The 12,756-nt window shown below is 38.2% G+C and overlaps 2 protein-coding genes across 2 annotated transcripts; both read right to left on the bottom strand.

Moving 5' to 3' along the window:
* Positions 1 to 1,964: 1,964 nt before the first annotated feature.
* LOC131885496 (uncharacterized) lies at positions 1,965 to 2,891 on the bottom strand. Its single transcript, XM_059233559.1, has 2 exons — positions 2,817 to 2,891; positions 1,965 to 2,747 (listed from the first exon to the last, which is right to left on the bottom strand). The coding sequence occupies exons 1-2, from the start codon at positions 2,826 to 2,828 to the stop codon at positions 2,223 to 2,225; spliced, it is 537 nt and encodes a 178-aa protein (XP_059089542.1). The 5' UTR covers positions 2,829 to 2,891; the 3' UTR covers positions 1,965 to 2,222.
* Positions 2,892 to 10,641: 7,750 nt separating this feature from the next.
* Positions 10,642 to 11,679, bottom strand: LOC131885495 (uncharacterized). Its single transcript, XM_059233558.1, has 2 exons — positions 11,609 to 11,679; positions 10,642 to 11,535 (listed from the first exon to the last, which is right to left on the bottom strand). Exons 1-2 carry the CDS (start codon positions 11,618 to 11,620, stop codon positions 11,011 to 11,013), a joined length of 537 nt encoding a protein of 178 aa, XP_059089541.1. The 5' UTR covers positions 11,621 to 11,679; the 3' UTR covers positions 10,642 to 11,010.
* Between the last annotated feature and the right edge of the window lie 1,077 nt (positions 11,680 to 12,756).

Raw genomic sequence — 12,756 nt, 5'->3', positions numbered from 1 at the left:
TGATTTCTTGTCCCGTGTGCCGTCAGAGGTGTAAAACGTATGCAATTATGCTGCTTAAATGTGTCTAAAGATTTGTTTTTTCCATCTTCTGCAATCTTTTTTGCCTGATTTTTAGCCATTTTCTGCCATTATTTTCTGCTGAGTGATCAAAAATTGTCTTTGATAATTTCTCATGTCTCCCTGGACATGACTGAGAATCGCATTAAAGATTTTAACACTACTTTGAAGCTCTAACCGGGAAAACTGAACTTCACCAACGACGGGAGCTGATAAAAGAGTTTTTCATTCTGGAGCATCGCCTTCCCTACAACAATCCAGTATTTCATAAGTCATCACCACCAGGGCGTTAGTCGTTCCTCAATAAATGGAACGAATCACAACTACAATTACTTGGTCAAAAATACGTTCCCATTACTCAAAAAAAGATCTAATGGCGTTACTCGTTACAATTACTTTACTAAAATTTGAGGTGACAAATATCTAGTGGTTTTTGCCCCATCAAGACCATATTTCACTAAAGAAATTTTGTTTTTGGCTTCAAGCAGTCCTAATGCGTAAAATTTGAAGACTACGTGTCATCTGTTTTCAAAAATGAGCATTGACATTTAATTTTGGCATAGTTGTTCACAATGTACTTCATTATAATGCTTTGAGGAGTTAAGATTGGGACCCGAGATAGGGTAATGTTTGTGGAGGGTTGAAAAAATGTTATGAACGTCATGATGGATAAACAGTGAAGCCTCCTTGCTTGATGGCTTAAGTCATGGAAATGTGGAGTCTTGGTAAAGTTAATGCATCATGATCAAGCCAAAGAAAGAATTTCCTTGCTACACTGAAATAGGTCTTCAGCCCAACGGAATCTGATTGAGAATATGTGAGCAGTAAAGTAGCAAACGCAACAAGATTTAAATCTAAAAGCACCCTCAGAGAGAACCAGCACAATTTTCAACCCTTTCTTCCATTGCTTATGATATGCTAGATGGACGGAGGCTCTGTTGAGCCTTAAGTTTCCTCAACTGTCATGAGATAAACAAAATGTTAAAGGCCACTTTGGAAGTTAAAAAAGGAACGAGTAATTATTTGACTTTTTGGGTCGATACAATTACACCATTTTAAAATGTAACTGAATACAGTTCCTTTTTCGAAAAAGGGAACAAATTACTGAAATTTCGTTAGTTGTAATTTCGTTACTAATGCCCTAGTCATCACCTTCCATTGTCCAATTGTATCTGTTCGGTGTGTTCTTGCCATCTTCCTTACTTTCATGTCCGATGAGTCGTATTGTAGTCATCTTTCAATTGTGATATTCAATGTCCATTCTAGTGATTAGTGCGAGTATTCTTCGCAAGCAAATTTCATATGTTTATGTTTGTATTTGGGGGTTGAAATTACATTACGTAGAAGATGAAGTTAAATAATAAAAAAGCAATAAACAACGTTACTACAACTAGTCAGTCCTGAACAGACCAGACTTATGGTTCCAGGGCATCTCGACCCAGAAGACAACTCGACCCAGCGATCAGCTCGACCTAGTGGACAACTCGACCCAGTACAGAAATTAAACTGTGACGTAAATCATGTCAAAATTTGAAAGGTCTTTCAATCTTTAAAAGCAATCAAATATCATCAATTAATGTGTGAAAATCAAGATTGATAATTTTTTGATCAAACTTGATTTTATATTAAAAGCCCTACTGATACCAACATCTTTGCAAGCAAATTGAATGTTAACACATCAAGCTTTTCTTTTGTCCAATAATCATGCCTTTAGGCAAATATGTTGGGTTTAGTTATTGTACTTGGTCGAATTGTCCGCTGGGTCGAGTTGTTCACTGGGTCGAGTTGTCCTGGGTTTTTATTTGTTCCACAGACCATCACCAATATAAAATAATTGACCAATGGCTCTGTGAAGAGGAGTCACAAGGTGCAAAAAGTGGAAAGTTGAACAGATTAAAACATCATAAAACAGTTTGGAAACTCTTTATTGGGTCGCTGTGAAAGGAAAAACTTTGATTTCTACCAACAGAACTCACGTTCAAATTTTATCAAAAACATTAGACATCCGTGAATGGCTCAAAGTTTTGGGCGGTCACTGGCTATATCATTTTCTTTTCATTTATAGTCTTTTATCGAACTGAAAGCCCACATCCTTGTTTTGAAGATGCTGAGAACATTTTCACTAGAATGCTGACAATGGGGTGTAGGCATTGTTTAGTAGGTTTTTAAGCGGGGACAGCGAAGGCGGTGGGATATGCACCGGCATAAAGTCCGTTGTAACCAGCATAAGCGGTGGGATAAGCAGCGGCATAAGCTCCGTTGTAAGCAATGGGAGCGGTGTTGTAGGTGGAGATCACGACAGGAGCAGCAATGGGAGCAGAAATGGGCTCTTGGTGGATGTAGGGCTCGGCTTCAATATCCTCATGGACATAGGGTTCGGCCTCAATATCTTCGTGCACATAGGGCTCGGCCTCAATATCTTCGTGCACATAGGGCTCGGCTTCAATATCCTCATGGACGTAAGGCTCTGCGTCAACCTCCTCGTGGATATAAGGCTCAGCCAAGGGGTAGGCAATGGCATAAGCATAGGGGTTGTAGTAGGGAGCTGCAACAACACCGTAGGGGGCGGCAGCAACTGCATAAGGAGTGGCAGCAATGTAAAGACCATTGTATCCCAAACCATTCAAGTAGGTTCCAGGGGCGGTAATAATACCAGCTGAGGCCACAGCCAAAGAAGAAAGAGCAGCAACCTGAAAAAAAATGGGGAAACGCTCTTCATTCAGGCAATCATTACTCCATTGAAATGTATCAAGACTTACAAAAGCCTTCATTGTGTGGATTGATGAAAATGAACTGCTACTGTTGGTAGATCCAGATCAAACTGATGGACATTTATAAGCAAAGCTCGATTTTATATGTCAAAGTTAGAGAACAGATTTGAGAGCAATCACTGGTTGATTCTTTCCTTGATACCCTCTTTTTCAAAATGAAAAGTTACTATTGTCTTTTGAATGTACTCTGGCAATGATAGGTTTTCATAAGTAGGGCCGGTCAAAATTTGCATCCTGCAACTGTACCAAATTTTGCAATTGACTTGAATATCCAAGAATTTTCTGCATTTTTCTGCATCTTCAAACTTTGCAATTTTATCAGCAATGTTTGCCATTTTTACCCAATTTGTTATGCAACTTCTGCCATTTCAGAACCAAAATATCAGCATATCGGCAATTTATGATTTTTGTAATAAATTTGCGTTAATCTTGGGGAAAATTGTGACCTTGAAGCTTTCCTGATTTTTTGACAGAAAATTAGAACCTGTGTTGCTGATAAGATACCAAGAGCCTGCATAAAGTAAATATTTCATTCATCCATTTTGAATAGCTGTCTTTTAACATCGCATTTTTTTGCGATACATTATGTTGAAGGTTGGGCAGCTCCATTTGTGTTATCATGGGGAATGAGTAAATAGGAAGGAAATGGATAATAAATTTGGAACAAATTAGCCAGTTATCATTTTACAGAAACTTGAAAACAATGTAATCCTATACCTAATATGTAATGAAACTTAATCTCAATAGCAAAATAAATAATAGCGTAAATAGCTTTGCTGAAAACATATTTTTTTAGCATGCAATGTATAAAATATAGGCTCAAGATGCTGGTTCAGCCGATCAGTTTAAGAAACGACAAAGCAAGAATCTTCTCCTTACGTTTAATGGGCTCAAATTTTGGAGCAAAAAAATATTGTGACGGAACTTACCTTTTCATTAGCTGTTGCTTGATATAAATGGCAAAAATGGGCTTTCCAGTCCAACGGAACAAATGTTTCGACAAGTTTATTTGCTAATTTTGATGCAAATTCAGGTGATTTTTTTTGCAAATTTGCTGTCAATAAAGACCATATTTATTTGTAAGTTTTGGCCGACCCTATTCATAAGGTTGGCGAAGCTGCCAATAGGTGTGAAATCTGCAAGAAATTTGAACCCTACAACTTCTATCATTTAAGGGTAAACTTCCATACTTAGTTATGCTAGTTTATAGCAATAAAAGATATCGAAGTTAGTGTTTGAACGGAAGTACTTGTTGGTACAAAAAAATTTTGAGCAGCAAAAGTAAAGGTTGAGGCATGTTGCATATTACCAACCTCCCAGAATGATGATCAATCCACAGGCTACAGTTAAGAGTTAATATAGCAAACATGTTTTAAAGCATAGGATTTTGAACCTTCAACGATATAATATCGACTTGTTTCATGATAGTTGGTTGTCTTAATGCACTGTAAGAGTAATACTCCAAAGTCTTAAGAAGTTGTTATTACTTGATAACGACGACATTCAAATCTGCTCTCTAAAAGCCGTTTAGCATCAAGAAAGGGGATCCTGGTCTTCGGGGGAGGACGACAAGGTATCTTGTCCTCTTTAGCTGATTGCATTCAAACCGGTCAAGATCCTGTGTACGCTCATTCATCGATAATGAGAAGTCAGGACTAAGTTGCCCAATGTGTGGATGTAAGCTGGGCGTAAAAGTCTTCCTTTTTCTTTAAAGAGAGATTTTAAATGACGTTTTATCATAGTGATTAAGCAATTAATTAAATCATAAAATGAGGAATGAATTCACAAAGACCTGTCATATATATCATGGCCTATTTTGTCCCATAGATTTTAAATTTCTGACCTCTTTTGTTTCAGATTTTAGGTTTAAGTTTCTGCATCCTTTTTTCCTTGTGGGTAGGAGCCCTAACTTAGGTCCTGAAAAAAAGAAAAAAGCTGACAATCTGGTGCGAAACACTTCTGTTTACTATGCTTGTTCTCTTTTCAACCATTCCCTCATACTGGTAATAATGGTTTATTGCGCAGACTTCGAGAGATGTGGACTGGGAACAGAAGCAAAGTTCTATGTCTCGGAAAACGTTCACGTTATTCCAAAAAAGCACGTCATTCTACCACAAAATCTTGTTGAATAAATGAATTTGGCCAAATTTGAGCCCAGAGCTATGCTTAGGGAACTCTGGAGATATGGTACAAGTTATGTAGTAAACACTACATAAATTTTATCATTTTTTTTTCATTTGAAAGAGTTAAGTTTCAAATTGTATTACTTTAATTCGAAAAATTGATCAGAGTTGCTACGACCAAGAGCTGGCCGATTAGGCGCGAAGCTCGTTCGCAGTCCATATTTCTAGAAGTTCGCGTTTATACGTACTTATAGAATATGGGATTTTTTTCAAATAATAAGAACTGAACTGGCCGTGGTAAGCAGAATTTAAAAAAGACATTTAAAGAGTAAGCTAGTAAGAGTAAGATAGTAAAGCTAGACTTGGCACCGAATGTAAAACTCAATGAATGCGATAATTTTCTTTAGACATCTCAAAATTTTGGAGTATCGTTGTCGTGAAGCGTATTTTTTCATCTTTTTACTAGATGGCGCCATCATAAGGGCAAATGTTGGCAAAAGCACAGTAGAAATAATATACATTTTGCTTTATATTTGTATTTTGATCATTGGTCCAGACATATCAGTTGATTTCGAGTCAATTGGAGCCTGATTATTATCTAATGGAGTTTCAGAGTTTCATAGTTACGCTCTTTAGTCATAAAATGAGGTCACAAGTTGGATCAAAGCTTTACAAAAAATGATTTTTTTTTTTAGACTTTACGAATCTTTAATAGATATTTTTAGTCTGAATGCATGTAACAGGACCACTTACAATTGACACAGAGGTTACAGTTTGCTGTGTTTTGTGAGATTGTGTCGTGATCCTAAAAAAACTCTGCAGCCCCATTTAGTTTGTTTTGTGCTCTCTAACAATCTCAAAAGGAAATTGAGACTAAATTGAACACAAACCTGTAGCAAACTTGGGTCCTAAAGATGGGAAACCGCACCTGCCCTTGTGACAATTTAATTCAATCAGTTTTTCCTCATTTCTTTTATCAACATTCAAAAACCGAACCATCGTTTTCGAAAACCATGATTGATGCAAATAATGGAACTTACTTCTTACTTCTGTGTAGCATGATCAGATCAAGGATTAAATCCTCAGGTAGAACCATTAAGCTTTTAGATCTTCAAAGGTTGACAATATTTGGTTTACCAACGAATTGAATATATCAAATTCAACTCCCTTTTTCGGTTTGGGAAAGTCTACAAGATACAGAGCTAGTTGATGAGCTACATCTGCAGTCATAGGTTTGATCCGATTATTTTGTGATCAAAAGCATCCTCAGCACCAAATCAGTAGGCTCTAGAAAAGAGTCAATATATTACCCTGACATCTGTATCAATTGAAGACGTGTCCTGATGTTGAACATTGCAAAAAAAAATTCTTGTGAACTCAATGGATAGCCTAGTAAATATAAAATATATTATTGCGACTTGGTTATTTGCATATTTGCATCCTTTTTGCACGTTTTTACAACTTCTTTTAAGTTTTGACAATTTTCTTTGTATTTTCTCAACTTTGAAAAAATAATTTCGGCTAAAAGGCAACTTTTTTGTGGTATTTTTATAACGAAAACTCGGAGAATAACTTGTTCAGCCGCCAAGCAACAAACCCAGAGATTCGAATGCGAGTTGTTGTCTAGATACAAGTCAACGTGAAGAATTGCTATTGTAATGAAAACTAGTTTTTGGATTTTGTGACTGGTAAAAATACAGCAAAGAGGCTAGAAGGGGCTAAAATGACATTTTTCCCATTGTAGCAATTATTTTTGCATTATTGCAACTTGTTTTTACATATTCTCATGACTTTTTTCAACGTTTTCACAATTTTCTTTAACGTTTTGCGAATTTGTTTTGCTTTGTTTTTTAACTTAAAAAACATATTTCGCCTAAAAAGGCAACTTATTAGTGAGGTCTAAAAGCTTTTTTTACTAGGCGAGATTTTTAAACGGTCGTACCTCTGAGTTAAGTGTTGGATGTTATCCAGAATGAGCACCCGCTCACAACAAGAGGACCCTTATTTGCAACGACAGACAACCGGGACAAAACGGGAAGACGCACGGTACATTGCTAAATTAACTACTAGTGACGTGCCATGAAAGCGATTCCATTTCCGGACATTATGTGACCCAAGTCACTAATGATGCATAAGATTTTGAAAGAATTAGCCAAAAACATCGCAAACGCATTATAATTCAATAAAGAGGAATCGGCCCAATCGGCCCTTCATTTGGTAGAGGCTGATTCGCAAAGCGCCCTCTGAAGTGCAGAACCTGAACCATATTTCGTGCAGCGTAAGGGGGCTATTTTTGAAAAGAGGCTTCTTGGCACTGAATAATTCCATGAAGAATTTGCAGATGGCACAATTCGTTGATGGAGGAGCCCACTGTGGTTCAAATCAAATGTCAGGATACAAATTACGATTCTCCAAAGCATTCAATAGGGGCTACTGAATGCGATAATTCCTCAAACTCCTTGTTGTGAGGAGTACTGCGTTTAATGTAAGTCAATGTTTATGCAGGACTTTCATACTCAATTCACTCTGGCGAGGACTAGGCCCATTTCTAATTCACATCTATCAGTATTCTCAAGAGCGGTCTGCTGTCGCCAATCCCTTTCAACTTATCTTGTATTTAACATGCCTGAAGTTCTCAAACGACATGGCCCCTCCATCAAGCATTCATCTATTTTAATATGTTCACTATGCAGACAACCTGGTTCTCTTGGCTGATTCCATCATGCATGTACTTCATCACCTTTAAGACGAAAACACAATCAAGACAAACGGCATATTTTTCAATAAAGGTCGTCTGCCGCTCATTATCTTCCACATCAGCAATAAGGCGATTGAAATCGTTACTAATTTCAATAATGTCGGCTTCACGTTGTTATTCATCTAACACTTAACTCTGCAATGCTTAGACCAAGATAGAATTCCTGTGCAATTGACTACCCATCAATAATCTCCTTCTTCCAATAACACTTCAACTCTTCCTGACCCACATCACACCAATTTTAATACGCGGGGATTCACTTGTGGATTCCCAATTCTACCCAATCGGCCCTTAAATGAGCCGTTGACATATGTACCAAAAAGTTTCAAGACATATCTTTGCAAGACACCTCAGATCATCACGGATGCAGAATGAGACCTACTAAGCAGATTTCTCTCCTGGACAAATACTGTGATGATTTTTTTGACAAACTCCTACCTAATGATGTCCTCAAAAAAATTTTAAAACCTAAAAAAATCCACTGCATTTCACCTCAACAAATTATAGGACAATGGTAAAGGGTATTCAAGGCAGGGTGCTGCAAAATTCGCCCGGGACAACAAAAAAACACATCAATCAAACAAGCAGGCTTTTCGTGGCTTTGTTTCTTTAATACGGTTTGTTAAAACATGGCAAAAAACGATTAACAGAGTGAGTTGCTTGCCTTTACCACCATGAAAAAAAACAATATCCAAATTACTAAGGCCAATAACAATATTATCAAAAGTAGTAATGGTTGGTTTTATAGTCTAAGGCTCAATCAATCTATTTCCTGAACACAATATAGCGTAGGCAATTACATATTAGCGAGTATTGATTTCAAGGTGAATTTGTCCAGTTTTTGGAATAATCTAAATCAAATACCAAAAAAGCAATGTCTCCATGAAAATAAGACAATTTCGTGAAATCGATTCCTGGGCACTGATGAATTGGAAGGGTTCATCGTGTAGATTACGAGTCAAATGAAATTAAAAGAACAATCAGAAAAAGTCCTCAAAATATTTTATTTGAAAACGTTATATGATGAATCTAGTGAGAGACGACACTCACGAGATTTCTGAGATTTTTTTGGCTCCCTCGCGGCTGCCTGGTGTGTGCGATGGGGATCGGCTTTGAACACATTTTGTTCCGAGATTCTCAAAATCAAGTTCTGAATTCGGGGAGCCAGTGAGTTGATGGCTCGTTTGTCTGCTTTGGTTGAAACTGAGTAACGCAAGAGAAGTAGATCAGCCCAACACCCTGCTGCCCAATTACCAAAATGTGTTCAAAGCAAAGTCTCAAGTGGCTTGGTTGGAGTGACTTTTCTCTATATAGGTACGTATGTCTTAATAAGAAGAAAGCACTTTCTTCTGACCTTTAACAGTTTGCTTAACCTTATGAAAAAAGTGTTTCGACGAAACACAAACACATTGCAATGTCTTTTGAAACTCAAAACCCGGAGAAAAGCAAAATAATCCAGAGTCAAAGACTCATTCCGCTCCAGGATCAATTCCGAGACAGACCCAGGTTCTTAGGATACAGACGTATTAAAATTTGCTTCTGATGTACCATCACAGTGGAAACATTTTGCATTGTTATGTGCTTTCCGTTTGCTTCAGAAGATCTTCAAAATGAGTATGGGTCTACAAACCGTTGCAACTTGTATCTGTGTTGTCTGCTCCACACCTCTTCTCCTTTTTCACGTGCATTGAACCAATATTTGTGATATCTATGGTGAAATTATTTCAGTCAAAACTCTTTTACATCTGCGACCATTTCATTCCTTCATCAATGCATGTTTGTACACTCGAACTTGGTTAAACGAATGTCGGTATAACGATATATTTCGAATAAACGATATTTATGCTGCTTACCAAATATTGTATTTACTTCATAACAAGTCTCGATTGTACTAACGGTAAATTTCGCTTTAACAACATGTTTTCCGCTGACGGACAATATCGTTAAATCGAAGTTCGACTTTATACAATTAATACATGCCCACATTGATACAATTACTTATTTTTCGCAATGACATTACGGAAAGTCGCAACAAATAATATTAAAATACTTTATGCTTTCAACTGAAAAAACTGATAGTCCTGAACAGATCATACTAGTGACACACCTTGCACAAAGATGTTAACAAACAAACCCCCGTTCTTTAGAAGCAATCCATGGAATGTCTTTCCATTCAGAACATCCAAATATACAGTACTCTGTCGTTCATATACAATGCCTTATCAATGAACATTAAAGGAAATCTTTGAGCGACATTAATGATCCCATGATTCCAGACGACTCGACAAAGTATTTACGAAACAGCTGAAAGACTCATCTTTCAATCATTGCCCATCGATCAAAGTGCTTCAGATAGGGTCCAGATTCTCCGTAAGGGGACGCCACTGGAAAGGGATCAGCATGACAGAAATTTGAGAATTGAAACAATTTCAAATGACTACCGCGCATTAATGTCATTTGGGAACCACGCTTGAAATGAGAACAGACAAAAATGAGAACACAGCATTGTATGGTTACACTTATGTTGAAATTTGTGTAATTGTAATTTGGCAACTATGTAGTGAAATTTTCAATTGCTTTCATTGCAATCATAATTTCCATATGATATTAGTGCCCGTCATTCAAGTGATATGAATGTGGTTTTCAATTTTCAGAATGCTTTGCCTTTGCCAGTGTCGCTCCTGACGGAGAATCTGGACCAAATTTAAGCACTTTAATCCATAGCAGCCTGCCTATTCAACAGAAATTCCTGTGGCCCATCCTAGCCAAGTAAAAATTCTGAAGTCTACATACTCTCAAACACCTACACATGCATTTTCTTTGTCAGCCAATAGCTCTACCTATCTTAAATTGTTGCACAGACTATCAACAGCATTGGTTGTGAGAAGAAGTCACATTGCGCACAAAGAGGACAGCCAAAAAGATTAATACATTTTATAATAGTTTTGAAACTCTTTATTTGGTCGCTCGATAGCAAAGAGATTCGTTTCTACCAACAGAACTCACGTTTTACAAATTTCACCAAACACAATAGACATCCGTGAATGGCTCAAAGTTATCTTGTATAGCTTTTGAAGTGTTGATTCTCTTCTTTTCATGACGTTGGGCTGTAGATGAGTCTGCCCACAATAGAAAATGGTCAAGAATAGGTTCTGCTCACTGCGTGGTCACATGCAGGGGGTTTTTCTTTTGATTTGTAGTCTTTTGGCGAACTGATGATCCTCATTCTTGTTTTGAGAATATCAAGGACGTTTGCACTCTGCTCAGCACTTTGACGCTGACAATGGGGTCTTGGCATTGTTTAGTAGGTTTTGTAAGCGGGGGCAGCGAAGGCGGTGGGATAAGCACCGGCATAAAGTCCGTTGTAACCAGCATAAGCGGTGGGGTAAGCAGCGGCATAAGCTCCATTGTAAGCAATGGGAGCAGTGTTGTAGGTGGAGATCACGGCAGGAGCGGCAAAGGGAGCAATGGCAACGGGAGCAGAAATGGGCTCTTGGTGGATGTAGGGCTCGGCTTCAATATCCTCATGGACATAGGGTTCGGCCTCAATATCTTCGTGCACATAGGGCTCGGCTTCAATATCCTCATGGACATAGGGCTCAGCAAGGACCTCTTGGTGGAAGTAAGGCTCAGCCAAGGGGTAGGCACTGGCGTAAGCATAGGGGTTGTAGTGAGCGGCGGCAGCAACACCGTAGGGTGCGGGGGCAGCAATACCATAAGGAGTGGCAGCACTGTAAAGACCGTTGTATCCCAAACCGTTCAAGTAGGTTCCGGGAGCGGCAATGATGCCAGCTGAGGCCACGGCCAAAGAAGAAAGAGCAGCAACCTGAAAAAACGGAAAAGCTCATCATGCGGGCATTCATCACTCCATGAAAATATTTCAAGACTGTAATACTTACAAAAGCCTTCATTGTGTGGATTGATGAAAATGAACTGCTACTGTTGGTAGATCCAGATCAAACTGATGGCCATTTGTATGCAGTGCTCGTTTTTATATGTCAAAGTTAGAGAACAGATTTGAGAGCAATTAGTGGTTGATTCGTTTCTTGATGCCCTCTTTTTCAAATTTAAAAGTTACCATTGTGTTTATATACTTTGATATATATTGGTTTTCATAAGACCCCGGGCGAAATGGTCAATAAATTTAAAATTGCACAAGAAGTTTCACCCTAAATCTATCATTTTAGAGTTAAATCCCATATTCAGTTTCTGTTTGTTTATGACCAGAGCTGGATTCTTGGATACAATCGTCTCTGCTCCTCTCGTCTCACCCATCTCACAACAGTGGTCAAAATGCCCTATCAAGTATTGAGAGAAATACGCAAATCCATCTTAACAGTTTTCTACCTCGCAAAAACTATAACAAGTAATTTTGACCTTATTGATGTATTTGATTATGGCTCAAATTTAAAGCTCATGTGGCAAATAGCTACCAAGATTTATTTGGATACTTTTGATAGACTTCAAAAAGGCTTTTGAACTACTGTGCCAGTCGTCTCAATGGTGAGACGAGAGGGGTAAGCTGATCATCGAAGAATCCAGCTCAGGAAAGAAGCCGATTGTCAATGTTTGAAAGTAAGGTACTTGTGTGCAGACAATTATTGAATACCCTTTGGGCAAGGTTAGAGGTGCAGTGCAAGATTTTGAACCTCCAAACCATAGATAACTTCATGAATAGATCAATCAAGGGCACTGCAATCGCATGTTTTCGTTTCAGCTGTTGCTGGTTGTCAAAAAGTTCCGTTTGTAGTCAAAATTCCTAGGGCAACTATGGGACAAATCTGAATCATTGACGGCTCGTCCAAATTCAGAGTAGAAACCTCTAATATGACCCCTTGCCGAGCAATTGCTATCCTCTAGCACCCTTCAAAAAACGGGTTAGAGAAAGCTGTCTAACCACAATTTCAACACCGAAATGTGGTGGAAACACTTAACTGAAACCCAAGGAACAAGCCTGGGTTCTGGCTGACCTCAAGAGGTGTCAGAATTATCTTGGTTATGTAAAGGTGTAATCACGTCACCCACATTGAAGCAAATTGTTGGGAGA

This window comes from Tigriopus californicus, chromosome 8, assembly GCF_007210705.1.
Source record: "Tigriopus californicus strain San Diego chromosome 8, Tcal_SD_v2.1, whole genome shotgun sequence".
Taxonomy (NCBI): domain Eukaryota; kingdom Metazoa; phylum Arthropoda; class Copepoda; order Harpacticoida; family Harpacticidae; genus Tigriopus; species Tigriopus californicus.
Note: the sequence above shows the minus strand (reverse complement) of the source record. Positions and strands in the feature narration are given on the sequence as shown.